Source organism: Carlito syrichta, unplaced genomic scaffold, assembly GCF_000164805.1.
Source record: "Carlito syrichta isolate Samal-C Ts95f unplaced genomic scaffold, Tarsius_syrichta-2.0.1 Scaffold288613, whole genome shotgun sequence".
Classification (NCBI taxonomy): domain Eukaryota; kingdom Metazoa; phylum Chordata; class Mammalia; order Primates; family Tarsiidae; genus Carlito; species Carlito syrichta.
In genome coordinates, this window is record NW_007232709.1 from 42,738 (window position 1) to 61,474 (window position 18,737).

The 18,737-nt window shown below is 41.3% G+C and overlaps 1 protein-coding gene across 1 annotated transcript in view; it reads right to left on the bottom strand.

Moving 5' to 3' along the window:
- LOC103255884 (dynein heavy chain 8, axonemal-like) overlaps nucleotides 1-18,737 on the bottom strand; it is a gene marked incomplete at its 5' end in the record, with an annotated part of 122,961 nt that overhangs the window by 1,200 nt on the left and 103,024 nt on the right. Inside the window, 3 exons of the mRNA XM_008053806.2 lie at nucleotides 3,357-3,478; nucleotides 15,400-15,589; nucleotides 15,671-15,823. Coding sequence (XP_008051997.1) covers nucleotides 3,357-3,478; nucleotides 15,400-15,589; nucleotides 15,671-15,823 — 465 coding nt within the window. The remainder of the gene's footprint in view (nucleotides 1-3,356; nucleotides 3,479-15,399; nucleotides 15,590-15,670; nucleotides 15,824-18,737) is intronic.

Here is an 18,737-nt window from a genome sequence, read left to right on the forward strand (position 1 = left end):
TCTCGCCAAGTTGCCCAGGCAGGTCTCGAACCCGCGGGCTCAGGCAATTTACTCATCTCGACCTCCCAAAGTGCGGGATTACAGGCTGAGCCACGGAGCCCGGCCAGGAAACGTTTTTAAAAAGACAGTGACTGAATAGCAGCACACACTTGATACAAGGGGGCTTGGCGAACCCAACTGAGGGTAAGGGTAGTGAGTTCTGAGGTGAAAGGTCCCTGGGGGGTGGAGCGTTCAGGGGACTCTGTGGAGGAGTGGGACTTGATGTGAGCCTTGAAGGATGGCTGCATTTGGAAAGATAGAGGAGAGAGGGCAGGCAGGGCAGGTCGAAAAGCCCAAGCATTTCACTCATCAGAGGGTTCAGTGATTATAAAATAAGAAGGGCTTGACTGTAGAAGGATCTGGATGCCAAGTTAAGGAGTCTGAACTTTATCCTGTAGGCAGTAGGGAGCCAGAGAACATGTATTCACTAAAAAAAGAAAGGCTGAAGGAGAATCACAGGGGAGGCTCCAATAACTGTGCAAACTCATAAAATATATTATGTAGCGGCTGATGACCATTTTTCCATTTCCAGTGAGGGTCAGGTAAGGGAAAGTAAATGTAGATTATAATAAAAGACAGTGAGATTAATTGAAAGTATTTTCTGGAATCCCCTCATGTGGGCTAACAGTAGGAGGACTATCATTTTTAAACCAAAAACTGAGGCACATGGTTTGACAGTAAAACCCTGGGTAGTCCCAGAACATCAGGACATATGGTCACCATCATTAACTCAGTGGATGACAATTAACTTCATGACCACTTACCAGCCATAGTACAGTAAATTGTATCCCTCTCAAAGGCACTTTCAGTTTCAAACTTTACAAAGTCATAGAAAGTGTGGTAGATGGAACAGTGTCACCCCAAAATTCATGTCTATCTATAACTATTTGTCTATCTATAAATTATGTGACTATTTGAAAATAGGGACTTTGCAGATATAACTAAGTCCAGATAAAGATTTATTGAATTAAAGGAGACCCTAAATCCAGTGTGACTGGTATTTTTATACAAAGAGAAGACACAAAGAGAGATATACAAGGGGGGGGCCAAAAATTCCATAATTATTTTTTGGAGGGCAGGAGTACAGGTTTCCCCCACTAGGTAAGTGTTGTAGGAACTTATAGGGGATCAGTATACCAGCTAGTGTTGTTGTGAGAGGCCGCGTTCAGCGTCAGTGAATATTTTTGGAGATTCTTTCAACACATTTGCCCACTGCATGATGGGTGATTTACAAACATACCAGCCCACACTGTGCTGAGTGTTCAGCAGCTGGTTTTTTTGGTTTTTTTTTTTTACCAAAAACACATGACCCCCATGGCCCACCCCTCTATTCACCCAATCTTGCCCTAAGAGACTTTTTTTTGTTTCCCCAGATGAAAAAAGTCCCCAAAGGGAAACATTTTGCCAATGTGAGAGAGTTGAAACAAAAGACGGCAGAAGCACTAAATGGCATCAAAACTGACGAGTGCAAAAACTGTTCTGAGCAGTGGAAAAACCGTCTTGATAGGTGTAATGCATCAAACAGAGAGTACTTTGAAGATGACTGAAGCTTAAACATGTAAGAATAAAGTACACAATGTTTATAAATAAATTCCAGGGTTTTTTGGGTCCCCCCTCATATATAGAGAAGACTGTGAGAATGGAGGAGAAATTAGAATGATGCATCTGCAAGCCAAGAATGCTAAGGACTGTAAGTAACCACCAGAAGCTAGGAAAGAGGCAAAGAACAAGATTCTCCCTCAAAGACCTCAGAAGGAACCAGCCCTACCTTGATTTTTTTTCTGGCTTCCTAAGCAGCGAAAGAGAAAATTTCTGTTGTTTTTAACCATCCAGATCCTGATGTTTTGTTATGATCGCCTTAGAAAACTAATGTAGATTCTGATTCCAGGAAGCAGGATGCTGCTATAACAAATGCCTAGAAATGTGGAAGTGATTTTGGATTGCATAGCAGGTAGAGGCTGGAAGAATTTTGAAAATGCCTTGAAGAGACAGTTGGTGGAAATCTGGAGGTTATGGGGAGGTTCAGACAGAAATGAGGAGTGTGTTACTGGAGACTGGAGGAAAAATGATCCTTGGTATAAAGTGGCAGAGAACTTGGCCAGAACTTGGAATCATCTGACCTGGCCCCCTTGTTTGACAAATGAGGAAAAAGCAGACTAAGATTTATTGAGAGTCTACGGAGGGTTTGCCATCAAGCCTAACTGGTCACATTTAAATCCTCACAGCTACCTTTCATGATGTGAATTATCAAGCACATTATAGGATGAAGAAGTGGAGCCTCAAAGAAATTAAAGGACTTGCCCAAGTTCATTAGGCAGATCAATGTCTAGGCAGTGGCTCTTTCCTTGACCAGGTGTCTTTCCACCCAAGGTCCAAAGCTCGCAGTGGACACTGCCGAAGCTGAGCCCAAGCTCCAGCCTGCTAGTTCACTCGGTCTCTGCTGCCCACAGCAGTAACTGAAGATATGGGGGACAAGCCTTTTTAGCAAACACAGCATAACTTGTAACTCTAAAGAAGCCTATAATCCCAGCACTTTGGGACGCTGAGGTGAGAGGACTGCCTGAGCCCACGGGTTCGAGATCAGCCTGGGCAACTTGGTGAGACCTCATCTCTACAATAAATCAAAAAATTAGCCAGATGTGGTGGCGTGTGCTTGTAGTTTCAGCTACTTGGAAGGCAGAGACGGAAGGAACACCTGAGCCCAGCGGGTCGAGGCTGCGTTGGCCAGGAGGGTGCCACTGCCCTCCAACCTGGGCGACAGAGTGAGACTCCGACACACACACACAAAAGAAGAAGAAAAAGGAGCAGCAGCACGGGCCAGGTGTGGTGGTTCTTGCCTGTAACCCCAACATTTTGGGAGGCCGGGGTGGGAAAATTTTTTGAGTCCAGGAGTTCACGACCAGCCTGGGCAACACAGTAAGACCTCATCTCTACCAAAAAAAAAAAAAAATCCAGGTGTGAAGGCAAACACCTGTAGTCCTAGCTACTCGGGAGCCTGAGTCTGGGAGGTTGAGGCTGTGGTGAGCTGTGATTTGTGGTCCTGCACTCCAGCATGGGCAGCAGAGGGAAAATGAAACGCCATCTCAAAAAACAAAAAAAAAGTGCAGTCTGGAGAGTTCCCAGAGCTCGTTAGACCTTGTCATTAACCTTCCACTCCAGTAGACAGAGGAAGCTTTGGTGTTGAGGTCTCCTGATTACAACTGCAAAGCAAATGGACGTAACTGAGGCCCTCATAGCCTAGTTTTAAGCAGAACTTTTAAGCAGAGTTTTCAACCTCAGATCCAGAACTGTCCCCACTGTTGCGCAGTGGTGCCTACCACAGGGGGTGATGTGATCTCCTCCTTGGTCTGTCGCAGAACTTCGTTGTGGATGGTCACGGTGTCCAGTGCCCAGCCTTTGTGGGCACGGGTCACTTCTTGCCTCATTGCTGTAAGGAAGCCTTAAAAAAAAGAAAAGATTATGATGCCTTGGTGCAGAGTTCACTTTAGAAACAAGGAAGATGCAATGCTAAGTGTTACTTACTTGTCAACCTCCAAACTTCACGTTCATTCCAAAAGAAGTTGAGACCAAACCCCCCCCCCCGGGGGGGGGATATTGCTCTCAGTGTTTTGTTTCTATGGGGACCTGCAGTAAGTGAAATCTTTCTTTCCTGCTGACAGCAGGAAAGCAGCCACCCTTTTTGCCAAGATTGGGCTTTGGTTTGAAATTCTCTCGGGATTTCAACTGCTGAAGTCCTAAAGGGTTGTATCCCAGTCCTAGCTCATAGTCTCTATTTGAAAACACAAAATCGAGGAGTAAGACCAGAATGGTAAAATATTCTGAGAATAGCATTCCCAATTAAACATGAATCAAACCATTATCGTGCTTCTATTTGCTATAATGGAACAATTTCATTTAGTCTAAGGAAATAAGACATAATGCCAAAATAGAAAACCTCACTTTCAATTTGATCAAACAAAGCAATCACACCGGAAAGGAAGGTTACATGTTTTAATGTGCATAATACAGTTATTTTAAGACAATACGTGGTTCTGCTTATTGTGGCCTTTCTTTAAATTTAATATTTGCAAACCATCCCATTCAATTCAATAAGAGAAGTCTTTCTTGGAGAGTAATACTTGATGTTAGCAAAAATACCCTAAACTTCTAAATGGTCTTTAAAACCTGAAGAAAGTTTATCCATGACCTATAGATTATATCTTGGCCTCCATGTAAGTATTAAAAATCATGGGACTCTCCCAGGGAGTAAATTTTTGGAATGTGTGTGTCCCTGCTATTCCTGGATTAGTGAGTTCTGAGAACCAAATCAACACATACCAACACATGCCCAAAACAACACATAAATGATAACATTTTATCGGGTTTGGGTTAGAGTAGGGGAAGGCGAGCTGCAAGGCTGAATTATAAGCACTGAGTTAAGGTCCCTTAGAAAGAAGGAAGAGGCCTCAATGTGGCTTTACTGAGAATCAAGTTCTCCCATTATATTTCTTCTTTCTTTTCCAAATTTTGTTTCTTTTTTTTAACTGAGGTAAAATATACATATAAAGTATACCATCTTTACCATTAAAGCAGTTATAATGACATTTATGCACTATGTGGTCATTCATTCATTTGTCAGATTTCTCAGAATTGCCATCGTGTGCCAGGCACTGCTCTAGGTGGAATGACCACAATGATGCAGAAGCATCCACAGGCCCCGCATTCAAGAGGCTCAGTCTGGAGGAAATGGGGAGAGAGGCAGAACACCAACGCAGCCTTGTCATGAACAGAGGCGTGAACAAAGTTAAACACTGGGAAAGACAGCTCAGGTGTAATTGAGAAGGTGAAGATGAGGGTGACTCTTGAAAGATATGCAAGAGTTTGGATGAAAGAAAGGGATGGGACAATTTCAGGTAGAGAAACAGTATGTGCAAAGGCATGGAGGGCTGGGACAGAGGGGAGGCAGTGATGGCAGATAAGGTTACGACAAAGGTAGAGGCATGATTTTTCAGGGTCATAGTTTGGACTTGATGCTGTGATGGTGCGAAACAACTGACTATTTAAAGTAGGCAAAAGATTTGGTTGCATTTGCGTCTTAGAAAACTTACTTAGCATGCCCACTAAAATAAGATTTGGAGGACCCCTGGCATTAATCCAAAAGAAGAGTTGGTAATCAACACTTATAGTTTCAAGAAGCTAAAAGTGCCTAGTAGGGAAGGGTAGTTTTAACTACAAGGGGCAGGTATTTAACTACAAGGGGCAGGTATTGATAGTGCTGGTCAATACCTGTACTCTATAAGTGACTCTAGTCGCTTAAGGTGATGTGATCAGCATGTGACTGCGTTGACTTCCATTTTAAACACTGGGGATCCCATATTACAGTAGTAAAACATATTGTGGTACATAGGACCACAATAATAAAACTCAATTCTCCCATCTCAGTCACTCCATGAAAATGTCATTTTCATCATTCAACCTTAAGTGTTGAATGTGGTGAATCCACATAGTGCATTAGACACTGTGTTTCCAAGAGTACTTGGAATTAAATTGACCCTATTTTATGCTATTTAAAAATTCTCCACTGATCTATGAATCTACAAGGTTATAATGTACAAGGCAAGAATCCTGGTCTGCACGAGTTGAATAATTAAATTTAATAATTAAATTTTAAATTTTTCTATAACATCTTCTGTTCTGACTAAATTGCAAATTTGACCTCACTCCATGTGACGCTTAGGACAATGCCACAGGTGCCTGGCGATAAATGAGCCAGATTCTCTCTTATATACTGCACCTGTTTCAAAGATGTAAGTCATGATCAGAGAGCTCTGAAGAACTCCAGTGCAATTAAGGAGAGACAATTTTCTGTCTTCTCCCTACTGGGAAGTATGCTTGATGTTGTCTAGCTGACTTCAACAATAAGCCTCCTCATGCTTAGGAAGCCACTCTTAATACACCAGTCGGTGGAATCTAGAATACATTTATATTACCTTGAGCTATTAAGAAAGGAAATGTTCGCTGGGCTCGATGGCTCAGCCTGTAATCCTGCGCCTTTGGGAGGCTGAGGTGAGTGGATTGCCTGAGCCTGTAGGTTCGAGACCCGCCTGGGCAATGAGACCTCATCTCTACAATAAATAAAAAAATCAGCTGGGTGTGGTAGCACATGCCTGTAATTCCGGCTACTCGGAAGGCAGAGGCTGAAGGATCGCCGGAGCCCAGCAGTTCGAGGCTGCGGTGGTCAGGAGCGGCCACTGCACTCCAGTCTGGGCAACAGAGTGAGACTCCAACTCAATAAATAAATAAATAAAAAATAAATAAAAAAGAAATGTTCAATAAATATATTTGAGGCCTGAAAGTGGAGGGTAGAAAGCTGTTCCATGGGCCACTCCTATGCTCAGAGAACATGGAGAAGATACATATTATTTCAAGTCTTAGTAGTTTTGTTTCAGTTTCCTAAAAGAACATGATCCGTGTGGCATCCAAAGGGTACTGAATCCACTAAATTTAAAAAATGAGTGGGACAGGCTTAGTGGCTCAGCCTGTAATCCCAGCACTTTGGGAGGCCGAAGAGAGTGAATTGCCTGAGCCCACAGGTTCAAGACCAGCCTGGGCAACTTGGCGAGATCTCGTCTCTACAATAGATAAAAAATTAGCCAGGTGTGGTAATGCGCACCTGTAGTTCTGGCTACTTGGAAGGCTGAGGTGGAAGGATTGCCAGAGCCCAGCAGGTGGACACTGGGGTGGCCGTGAATGTGCCACTGCACTCCAGCCTGGGCGACAGAGTGAGACTCCAACTCAAAAAAATGTTTTTTTCTGAAGCCTGTGTAATTGTAAAAGACTATTGACATATGTATTTTTCTTTATAAAAACTTGAAAGTCAGCACTTTTGTTTTGGCACCAATTTAGTTTTAATTATTCTTAAACAAAATTTCAATCATCAGTGGTGAAAAAAGTGCTTCATTAGTTCATATGTTTGACTCTGACGGGAGAAACAAAAAGTCAGAGAAACTCTTCACCAAAAATGACCTACTCTTCATAAGAGTTAATCACCCACATGGAAATGGCTGATTTGATTATTTAAACATCTGAGTTACATATGGTCTAAATGGGATGCTTTAAAAAAAGTTTGTTCCCTTCAAACTCATAAAGCATAATGAATTCTTAAAACACTTGTCAAGCTTGTTCTTTTTGAAAAAATCACTTCTAAGCTAGAATAATACTTTGGGAACTCAGGTGTAAAGTAGCGCTTGTTATGTGATAATTCCTACAACAGGAGTAATCCAACGTTTTAACACACTAATTACTGTTCGTGCAATCAGTTGGCTTAAAGGAAGCTGTAACATGTTTTCAAGTATCATTTCATACAAAGTCTTACAAGAGACCAAAGAAATAACTAATCAGGAAAGTCGTTCTTCTCAAGTTGATAAGGAGTTGGTTGGTATTCTGTAATGATGGTTCTATGCCAAAAATAAGCAACATTTTTTGCTTTAATAAATGAAACAGTCCTTACGTAATGGGCCTTAGCTTGTGCAGTATTTCCTGCCTAATCAGTTACTGAGCCTCCCAGTAGCATCTCTGAAGATGAGGAGGAATGATGTTCCTGCCGCACATTTATGACAGGCAGTTTTTCCCCCAAATGAGAAGCAAGTGTAGTTCATTGGTAAGTTAAATAAAAGGACAGAAATCATTAAACAAAGACGGGCTGATCAACCCAGTTGAATAAAAATGCACCATGCACCCTTCCTGATTCTTTGCCATAAAGCAGGGTCCCTAAACTGCCAAAAATTAGCAACACCCAGGAATCTTCTAAAACTCCCAATTCCCAAGTGATAGTTCAGATGAATACAATCAGAATCTCTGGAGGTGGGACCCAAGCATCAGCATTGCTTTAAGGCAGGGCTTCTCAAACTTTAATGAGCATTCGAATCACCTGGGGAAGGGGGTTTAATAAAAATTCAGGTTCTGATTTGGTGGGTAGGTCAAGGGTGGGGCCTGAGAGTCTGCGCTGCACCAAGCTCCCAGGTGATGCTGATGCTACTGACTGGTGGATCACACACTGGGTAGCAAAAGGTCAAAAGTCAAGGTTCTTTACGCATTGGAATGGCCAAGGGAGTTTTTAATAAAATCGGTTATATAGACTCTAGCAGGCTCATCCTCAGAGATCCTGATATAATTGTTCTGGGACATCATGCATCAGTATGTATTAAAAGCTCCCTAGGTGTCCACTGTGTAGGCAGGTTTAAGAACCACTCACTGATCTGTCGAAAACTATGCAAGACAGGTCACTGACAGTCACTGACCTACATGTTTTAAAAACAAGTTTGACAAGTGAGAAGAGAAACGCCTCCTAGTACATGCACAACATGAGAAAGACTGTCAGTAGCATGAGCTGACTCCACCCAGGGCCCCTGAGATGCATAGGTACTCTAAAATGTCAATAATCCAGGTCTTGGTTGGCTCCAGTGAAAGCTGAGAGCAAACTGGAGAGCTGGGACTAATTCCCTTGGCAAGGTTGGAATCAGCTAAACCTGCTGCATTCCACGTTCCAAAATGTAATTTCCTGCACCCATCTATATTTTCCTTGTGCTAGTTTATGCTTCCTTTCCATTTAACCAACCTCTGGCTTCCCTGCCCCCCTCAAACCTTTCTACTGTTCCCTCTGTTGACAAACTTCCACATTTTTTACCTCTTCACAAAACATTCTCTCCATCTTCTTGTCCTTACTGGAAACTGGCTCAACCCTAAGGACTTTGCCCTTCTCAATTGTTCCTCCACTCTTTATGAGAATTTCTGCTGTGTTACAACTACAGCCTGTGGCCGCATGTCCCTCCTCTCACTGTCCTTGTGATACATCCATCTGCCCCCATTTGTTAAGCACTCTGGAAACATCTGGTTTCTTCAATATTCTCTTCAGCATCCAGACTTCTCAGTTCCTTGACCTAATCATTTTGTATCACCTTCTCCTCAACTCTACCCCTTTTCTTCACTTGCCTGTTTAGCTGTTTAGACTAGATTCATCCTTTTCATCACTTTCCTGGCAAAACCCCAATCATGAGTGAATTAAAATTTTCCTCTTCTCACACCTATACTAGGTTGCTGAACAAACCCAAAAACAATCACACAGCCACCACCACCACAGTTTACCATCAAGAGCCTCAATGGGATTCTCAATGCCACGTAGCAGTCTTTCCCTGTCCCTCTCATCAGCCCTCATTTTTTTTAACCTTTTGCCACTCTCTTGAAATCTCTCCTCCAACACCTTCTTGCTCTCAAGATAACCTCATCTCCTTCTTCAAACAGAAAGTAGAATCCATCAGATGGAACTCCCTTAATTTCTTGCCACCATGGTGAATGAGCACAGTGTAGGCCTCTTGCTTCCTTATTACTCTTGTTACAATGGGCAAGGTATCCCTCCACCCACCCGGAGAGCATCTCTCCACTTCTGAGTGCTGTGTCCATCACCTCCTGCCTCTTTTATCTCTTCTCTGGCATCACTGGTCTTTCTGCCTGAAGCCTTCTGGCTGCTTCTGAGCAGAATTTGAACAGGCTCCAGTTTCTCCTTTTATTAAAAGAGAAAGAAAGAAAACCCTTTCGCCTTACACCTCCTCCTCCAACTTGCTTCTCCTCTTCTACACTAAATGTCTTGAGAGAATTAGACATGTTGTTCGTATCCATTTGCTGCCTCTCCATTTCCTTGTTTTGCTTACTCACCCTGAATTCAGACACCTGCGCCTTCCCACCTATTCTCACTGAGACTTCTCTTGCCAGTAATCTCTTTGTTGAAAAATCCATCTGACAATTTTTGGTCCATCTTACTTGACCTCTGGCAGCACCTGTCACTACTTACTACTCTCCCCTCCCCTTGTCATCCATGATACCATGCTGCCCTGATTTCCCTCTTCAAGTTGTCTGACATGAGAGGACCATTCACGAGGGTTTGGTAATCTGGAGGTCACTGCACGAACATATATAGAATTCTGACATACATAGTTTTGGGGGAAGATGACCAGATCATGGTACTGGTGAGGTTCACAGGAGGATGGAATATCCAAATCTTGGCAGTTGAAAGTGAGGAATCAGAATGCTACACTGGGACTTGAGATAAGTCAGTCATAGGTTGAGATGAAAGGTCACATCTGTGAGAATGGTTGAGGTCATCAATGAGAGGGCTGAGGTCAAGAGTAGAACTTGCCAGATCACACAAGGTAGGCTGAGAAGCAGTCCTCTGAGAGGTAGGAAGAGATTCAAGGAAGGGCATGGATGGACACCAAGGTACGAAAGAGTTTCTAGAATTGACATCCTAGAAATACATTCAGGTTGAGAAATCAATTGTTGACATCAATTGAGGTCAAGACGCATCCAGTTGGAAAGGACTTTATCTGTCTGCCCACTGCCTGTGAACATGCATGGAGTTGCTGTATGTATCCTAGCTATGGACAAGGTGAATGAAGTTGGCGGGGAGGTTGTTAGATGTGGTTAGATACCTTGGAGAGACTGGTTGCAGTACAGTGATGGAGGCCGGCCAGATTACAAGGGACCAAGCGATTGGTAAGGAAGGTAAACACATGCAGAGACCAGAATGACAAGAGATGTGGTTGTGTCCAAGGCCAGTGCATTAAAACCCTTCACACAGGAAGGCAAGCAGGACAGGTCATTATTCACTCAGAGGCCTTTCTGACAGGGCAGGTTACTGTTATCACTCAAACTAAGGTTTAGGACCTTGAGGTCCACTCACCAGACAATAAGGCCAGGTCTCGTTCATCAAACAGCACCACTGGGGCGTACTTAGACTCACTGCTAGATTAAAAGACCTCCCCCAGTCCCTTCCAATGCTAAAGTTCCATTAACCGTCGGTGCACTTTCCCACCTCAACAAACGGTAGGTGTTTATAACCGTGCTCAGGACAAGGACTCAGAAATTGTGGCTGGCTGATGATATTGCCCCGAAAACAAGCACAAATGCAAAGTAACAGGACAAAAAATATCCTTATCCTTATCTCAGCAAACTCTCCTCTACCTAAAACATCTTGATTTGCATTAGGGAGTAAGTTGTCACTGATATCTACTACAACAGACTGATTTGGCTTATCAAGACGCTGAGAAGAAAAACGAGAGAAAAAATGAGCGCAGTTTGGCATCGAAATGACATTAAGCTCCAAAATGAGTTAAACATTTGGAAAACAATGATGCTGCATGGTTCAGTCTATTACAGAGATCCGAGAGTAGCACATGCAGCCTCTGCCTCTGTTTCATTAGCAGCTCCTGTGAGTCATCCCTGACATCAAATGGCAAAGGATGGCTATCAGTTAAGGTGTTCTGTGAGACAGTCAATACCCTGGCTTGAACTTGGGCTCATGTCAACTCAGATTCTTTGGGCTTAAACACAACCCCACATATAGCATGGACACATACACGCGCAAGCTCATGCATCAGAATCTAAATCGTATTGCACGATGCACTGAAAAGGCACACCTGTGGGAAGAAGAGTCCAAGGCAATCCTTCGACATCCCTAAGAAATACAATCTTAAACAATATACGAATATGTGCCCCCAAAACTGCTGGGAAAACCCACTGGAGCACAGAGGTTCTCCTAGCCTGAGTCATCCACTGGAAGGCAAATCCACACATGGAAAAAAGCTGCACGCTGAACAAATATTACAGATTCAGAAAGCTTGACTATTTTAATAATCAAATCTAATTGCTGCATGGTCGAGCCCATCAGTTGCTACAGAAAAGATTGTGAAGGGGGCTGAAAAGGCCATGCCGAGCTCGGAGGTGGTTGACTCAGCCTCTTCAGACATGACAGACAAAATATCAGGCCGTCCAGAAGGCAAACAGCAGTGATACAAACAGCAGGAGCTCAGACACTGATGGGGGCAAATGAAGCATATCATTTGTCCCTGTGGTAGCATGGGCCTCAAAGTCACTTAGGCTTGGGGAGCAATCACCAGAGACACAATGGAAGACACACACCAAACAGTAGAGCTGCTATGTTACATTATAAGATGATAAAAATGAACAGTCTTGTGTGGATAAAACATTTTCAAGTGTTCTATGGTCTTCTTTATAGTCTAGGTGATTTTGACTATAGTATATATATGTATTTGGGATGAAACTATGGCCTATTTGCAGACTACATTTGTGCCTTACATAAATGTACAGGGTGTTGTTGTTTTAAATAAATCCACCTACTTAAATGTCTTGAGCTGAAGAAAGACATTATTTCATTGAAGAGGATGAGTTAGAAGACTTAAAACTCAGGAAACACACTCAAGTTGAGAAATCCATTGTTGATGTCAAATAATAGCCAAGAGCCTTCCAGTTGGAAAGGACTTTGTCTGCCTATTGCCTGTGAACTTGCATGGAGTCAATGTAATCTTTATGTTTTCCAGATTTAGCCAAGTGATGTGGAACAGAAAATAATCTGTCCCTCTTTTCAAGAGAAGGAAAAAGAAGCAGAGAAGTGCAGCAAGAGGTGACCTCCAGTCTTCTGTACAACGAACAGAAAGCAGTCATAGATAAGGATGTGTATGTGCGTGTGTGTAGAGTGTAGGATGCTTAAATAAGCCTGAGTTTTGCAAGACAGAAGGAGATATGAGAGAAAGAATCAAAGTCTAACTTGAAAACAGAAATGCAGAAAAGAAAAAGGACTAATTTTTAACAAGTGAAGGGAAGTGAGACGTCAATTAAAATGCACATCTACAATTGTATTTCTTTAAATATTGTTCTGGTTTGTAATATTTCTTAACAAACATTTACAATTAAAGGTTAGTTCATAATAACACTTTCTTTTAAGTTACATTTTTAATGAAAAAGAAAAAAACTGTGTGCTGTGATGAATGAGTGTCTATGGAAAGCCATGAATAAACCAACCTCACATTCCTTTGGTTTCTGAATGTCAAAAGTACACTCAACAACCTCACAGCTTAAAAAATAATTGGTCCTTATGCCTCTCCTGAACTCCAAGTCTGTCAAAACGCCGTTCCACATGAATGTCCTACCAGCACTCTCCGACAAATTCCGTGCCCTACCTCTCTGCTCAAACAGTCCATCTTCCAACGCTGCCTGTCTTGTACTTGGCCTTCAGCCTCAGCCATTGCCTCTCCTTGCTCTCTCAGAGGTCCCATTTAATCACTCCATCAATTCTGTTTCCTCCTAGGCTCTCTTCCTTGCACCTGGTAAGAGTCTCAATGTGCTGGGCATTTCCGTCTACTATTTGCCTTCTCCTGGAATTATCTTCCATAGATAGCCCAAGTTCCCCAGGAAGACTTTTCATACTCCAGCCTCATGCTCCTAGTCCAGTTTCCCAAATCCTGGTCACACTAGCCTCCTGGTTCCTCTGGACCTCTCTTGTCTTTACTCAGGCCTCTGCCTGGAAAGTCACCCTCCCCCCTTTTTCTCTTTGTGTTCTTGTCTCTGTCAGCCCTACTCACTGCTTCTTGGGTGAAGCTCTTGGCAAAAATAATCTCTCTGTCCTCTGTGCTACTGTGGCACCTTAGTTCTCACACAGTGAAATACTTATCACATTACATTACAGTGGCTGATGTGTCTGTCTTACCAACCAGATTACAAGCCCCTTTAGGGCAGGAATCTCTCTCTATTGAAAGCACCTAGCACAGGGGCTGACAAACGGAAGGTGGTCAAACAACTCTTATTAAGTTAAACGCTTGTTTCTTCAGGCTCCCCAGCCAGGAATTACCTGGTGACAACTTACTCAAATTGAGACTTGTAAGGAGGAAAGAGACTCGTAAGCAGATGCATGAAATCTGAGAATCATAATTTAAAAATTGCCCTCTCCCAATTCAATGGAAATTCTGGGAGAAAAATAGATAAGAACCTGGGGGCTGCCCTTTATGAATCTAAAGGCTACTGACTTTGTTATATACTATGAAAATTTGGTATACTCATAGAAATCACCATGGTCAGTGTTTCAAACTTAGAAAATTTTAAGGCATTTGAAAATGCATGAAGTGAATGACTATATGTATACTGAGGACAAGTAAATGTATTCTTTTAAAGTATAATATGTATTAAAGTGTGATTTATAAAAAGAAAACAAATCCTAAGAATACAGCTCAAGGAATTTTCAAGGAAATATAGCCATATAACCAGAATCCAGATCAAGAAAAGAAACATTCCCAGACCCCAGAAGGCCCTTTGTGTCTTTTTCTAACCACTGTTCTTCCTCTAAGGTTAACCATTATCCTGACTTTTAACACACAGATATGTTGTGCTTGGTCTTATTCTTATTCTTTGCATTTTCTGTTGAGTTTCCTTAACTCAACTCAGTCACGTAGCTGCAAGTAGAATGACTCAACCTAAATCTGGGTGAATGCTTCTTAAATTGTTGCAAATTACAAATGGAGCTTTAAGGACGGAACCATAGAAACTCAGTATTTCTTCACTTTGGCCAAGAATTACTTGACATAAAACTATCCATATTATAGTAAGACAAAAATTTGTCATATTTCTGAACCTTATAAACTCTATGACATTAACTCAGTAACTTTCTCAGTAAACATTCCTAGAATGAAGAAAGAAATGAAGTAGAATTGCAAAGTACTCTTTAAGAAAAAAAAACAAAACAAAACTGAGTGGGGGGGAGACTCCCCCAAAGCTCACTGAATACTTCTGCCACATAATCATTTTTTAAATCAGTCTAATTTTCTGAACTCTAGGAACAATTTTTGCATCTTTCGATCTTTTGTTGCTTCCTTTTTGATACCTGCACTTTTATTTATTTATTTGTTTGTTTGTTTGTTTATTTATTTATTGAGTTGGAGTCTCACTCTGTCGGCCAGACTGGAGTGCAGTGGTACACTCCCAGCCACCGCAGCCTCAACCTGCTGGGGTCCGGCAATCCTTCCGCCTCAGCCTTCCAAGTAGCTGGAACTACGGGCAAGCACTACCGTGCCCGGCTACTTTTTGATTTATTGTAGAAATGAGGTCTTGCCAAATTGCCCAGGCAGGTCTCGAACCCGCGGGCTCAGGCAATCCACTTGCCTCAGCCTCCCAAAGTGCTGGGATTACAGGCTGAGCCACCGAACTCGGCCTTGCACAAACATTTAAACACTAAAGTTTGGAGAAACTTTTTAAAAACTCATGTGTCCTAACCACAGACTGATGGTTGGCAAAAGTTGGTAAAAAGAAAAAGGAAAGGTTTTGCCACCACATTATAGAAGAAATATGATAGGAAAATTTTCAGATTGAATTTGTAAAACAAATACAGGAGGATTATCTGTGTTCTCCAGCCTTTGAAAGGATCTGTCCAGCATCCAGCAAGCTATACCATCATATTACTTTACATAATATACATTTATCACACCACTAGCCAACTATATGTGAACTGCAAAGCTTTCTCATTCACCTATGAGCACATACCTTGGGGATTAAAGAAACCAGTCATCCAAAACACATTAGGCCTCCCTTCAAAGATCCAAGTAGAAAACTGAGCATTCCTTTCCAAGAGTTCAGTAAACCAGAAGCCCAGTGTGGATGAATCCCAGGATACTCTCTTCCAGAGCTGAGGTATACGAGCATCATACATGTTGTCTAGGGCATCTCTCAAGTTCTAAAGAAGATAAAGTTAAAATATGTGAATAAGAAACATCAACAAAAGAGGGAAACAGCTATCGAGATAACAACAGCTCACCTCACTCATGATGATTGTTCCTTCAATGGCCAATTTTAGGTCACTCAGACTACTGCGAAGTATTGAAATGACTCTTTGCATTCTGTCGATTTCTTGTCTAAGAAATATGTTCATTGAATTAAGATGTCCCATCTTTATCAAACGAGCTTTCACCTAAAACAAAGTATACAATGCAGTAAAGGAGCTTTTATCATCTGCATTTCTTTTCTAGTGACCTCTCTTTTCTCAGCTCTTTTTCTTCCTCTGGATGTATCTCTATCCATCCAAATGAACTCTAAAATATCTCTTGCAGAACCAAACTTGCCATTAAATTTCCCATTTTCTGGGCTTCAAAAACTACTGTTCAACGAAAATGATTTTTATTTCCTACTGGTTGTACTTAGTTGATAATTGGAAATGTACTTTTAAAAGCTGAAATAAAATTGTACCTTTTTTCCCTTTCAAATGATTAAGTACTGGATGTCAGTTAAATATTCTTTTGCAACCCAACCATTATAAGAGTACAGTGGAATTTTTTTCATTATACTTGCAGAGTTGTTATTAGAAATGTCACAAAAAGTTAATACAGCCAAAATCTTTACAGAACAATTACCAATGAATATGATTAGCTGTAGTTTCCAAAGATTATTGTTGCTATGGTGTCTGAAGAAAACTTTTCCTAATATTTGAATTTATGGACTAGCTATTAAGCATCTGTCATTTGTTCCTTTGTATATCGTTTATTGACCATTTTGAAGAGATAAATACAAAATTCTCTGGTTGTGGGAACAATAAAATATAACAATTGTTGAAAAATAAGCCAATATAGATAGATGATGATAGATAGATAGATCAATAGATAGATTGATAGATAGATAGATATAGATAGATGATAGACAGGTGATAAAGATACATATATTTCAATTTAGTGACGTATGCCCAAGAAAAGATTGACTATAAATACTGGCAGGAACTCATTAAAAATTTTGAACTTTCTGCTGGATGTAATAAAAGAGGTGCCAGAATTGGAGAGACAAGAATAAACACCTGGAGTAGGAGAGATCTTAAAGGGATATAGCTGTCCAAAGCATCATAAGGAAGCAATAACTATAGCATTCTCCACCAGAGATGCCCACTGCCCCTTCTTAAGGCATGGAATGGTAGAGATGGATGGGTTTCTGAGTCATCTGGGCCATCCTCTTCATTTTACAGAACAGGTCTCTGGCATGGCATAGAATTTTCCTTTCAGCAGGGGCCACCTCTGCCTTAATACAACCGGGCCATTTCTAGTGAGTGAGAGATGAAGGGGGAAAGCACAAACTCAAAGGGAAACAGTGATATAAAACTGAGCAGCCTGAATGGGCCTACTTAGGCAGGTGGAGCAAATAATAATACAAGAATAGGAGGTGCCTATCCCAGTCCAACATAACAACCATTAAGTATTCTGAATTCCTGGTTCTAGAACCTACATTTTTGCAGTCTCCAGTGCCTTGTTCTCATCTTCATACTGATTCCTTCAACCTCCAGTGGCTGGATAGCATATATATCATCCCCTTTAATCATTACATTTCAAGAGTGGAAATTTACTCTTAAGGAAAAGGGAAATTACAGAAATACTTTTGCAATTCCATGACTGGAAAATTAGGCCCAGGTATTGACTACAATGTTAAATCAACAGTCTAGGCACCTTTAGTACCCTAACAGCCCCAAACAAATTGCCTCATCCTGCTTAGGGTTTTAAAAAAGAAACAGTTTGAAATAGAGACATGCTTAGGAAAAACTTAGGCCCTAGAAAATGTAATTTTACTTGGAATATGATTGTTGTTCCAGCCTATAATTGTCTTTTTACTAATGCAATTTAAGATTTACTGTAGTCTTATATAGGATTTTCATTATGTTTCTGAGACCAGGTAGTCTCTTCTACAGTAATGTAGTTTGATTTCTACTACAGAAGCCAATGATATAATTATATTTCGATTTATAAAATTCACTTTACAGCCACACTTTTAAGAACGCATTTCTTCTATAAAATAACGACCACTAAGAAGTAAGTGATCTTGAAACAGGAAGACGTTTTAGATGTCACTTAGTACAAACTCTTTCCCATATAAGAATTCATTTAGCAACATTCCTGGCACTCAGTTTCTGTTAGAATAGTGCCAGGACAGAGGTCTGGCTGATGAAGTGGCCCCAACCAAGCCTGGACAGCTCAAATTATCACAAAGTCTTGACACTTTCCTCTAGTAATACCAACTCGTGGTCTAGTAATACAGAGTAAGTTTTATCTCCCTTTCACATGTCAGTTTTTAAATCTTTGGTGGCAAGTAAGTACTCTGCCTTGTCTTCCTAAGACCACATAAATAAACTACTGAAAGTATGTACTTACCGTTAAGTAACCATTTAAAAAATATTTTCTGCCTTTACTATTCCTACATGAAGCCATTGATTTGAAAGTCTTAATCAAGTATCTTGGTACCCATGTACACAATGGAAACAAAAAATTGTTTTAAGAGGAAAAAACCATTTTTAATATTGGGAGCACTCATTGCATGCTACAACTGATTAAGATGGTAGGTTCTAGAATCAGAACACTTTGTGTTCAAATTCTTGCTCTACCACTTAGCTTGGTTTCTGCTGGCACTTTCCTGAGCACTGAGTGACAGAATGTGTATAAACCACTTAGCACAGGGCTCGACTTATAATGAGTGCTCAAAAATGCCAGTTACTGTCCCATTACCCCTTCCTCCTAATGACTGAGTAAGTGTAGTGCTTGGAAAACTTCAGATTGATAATTGGATGCTTATACTAATATCTCCACTAATTGTCCTACTCTATTCAGTCAGCTTCAGAGGTGATTAAAAATCAGTTGAGTAAACAAGTCATTTATCTACAGGTCATCTGTCTGAATGAATATCAGATCAGCTAGGCACAGTGGCTCGCACCTGTAATCCAGCACTTTGGGAGGCTGAGGAGAGAGGATGGCTTGAGTCCAGGAGTCTGAGACCAACCTAGGCAACACAGCAAGACTTTGCCTCTACAAAAAATAAAAAAAACTAGCCATGCATGGTGGCATGTGCCTGTAGTCCTA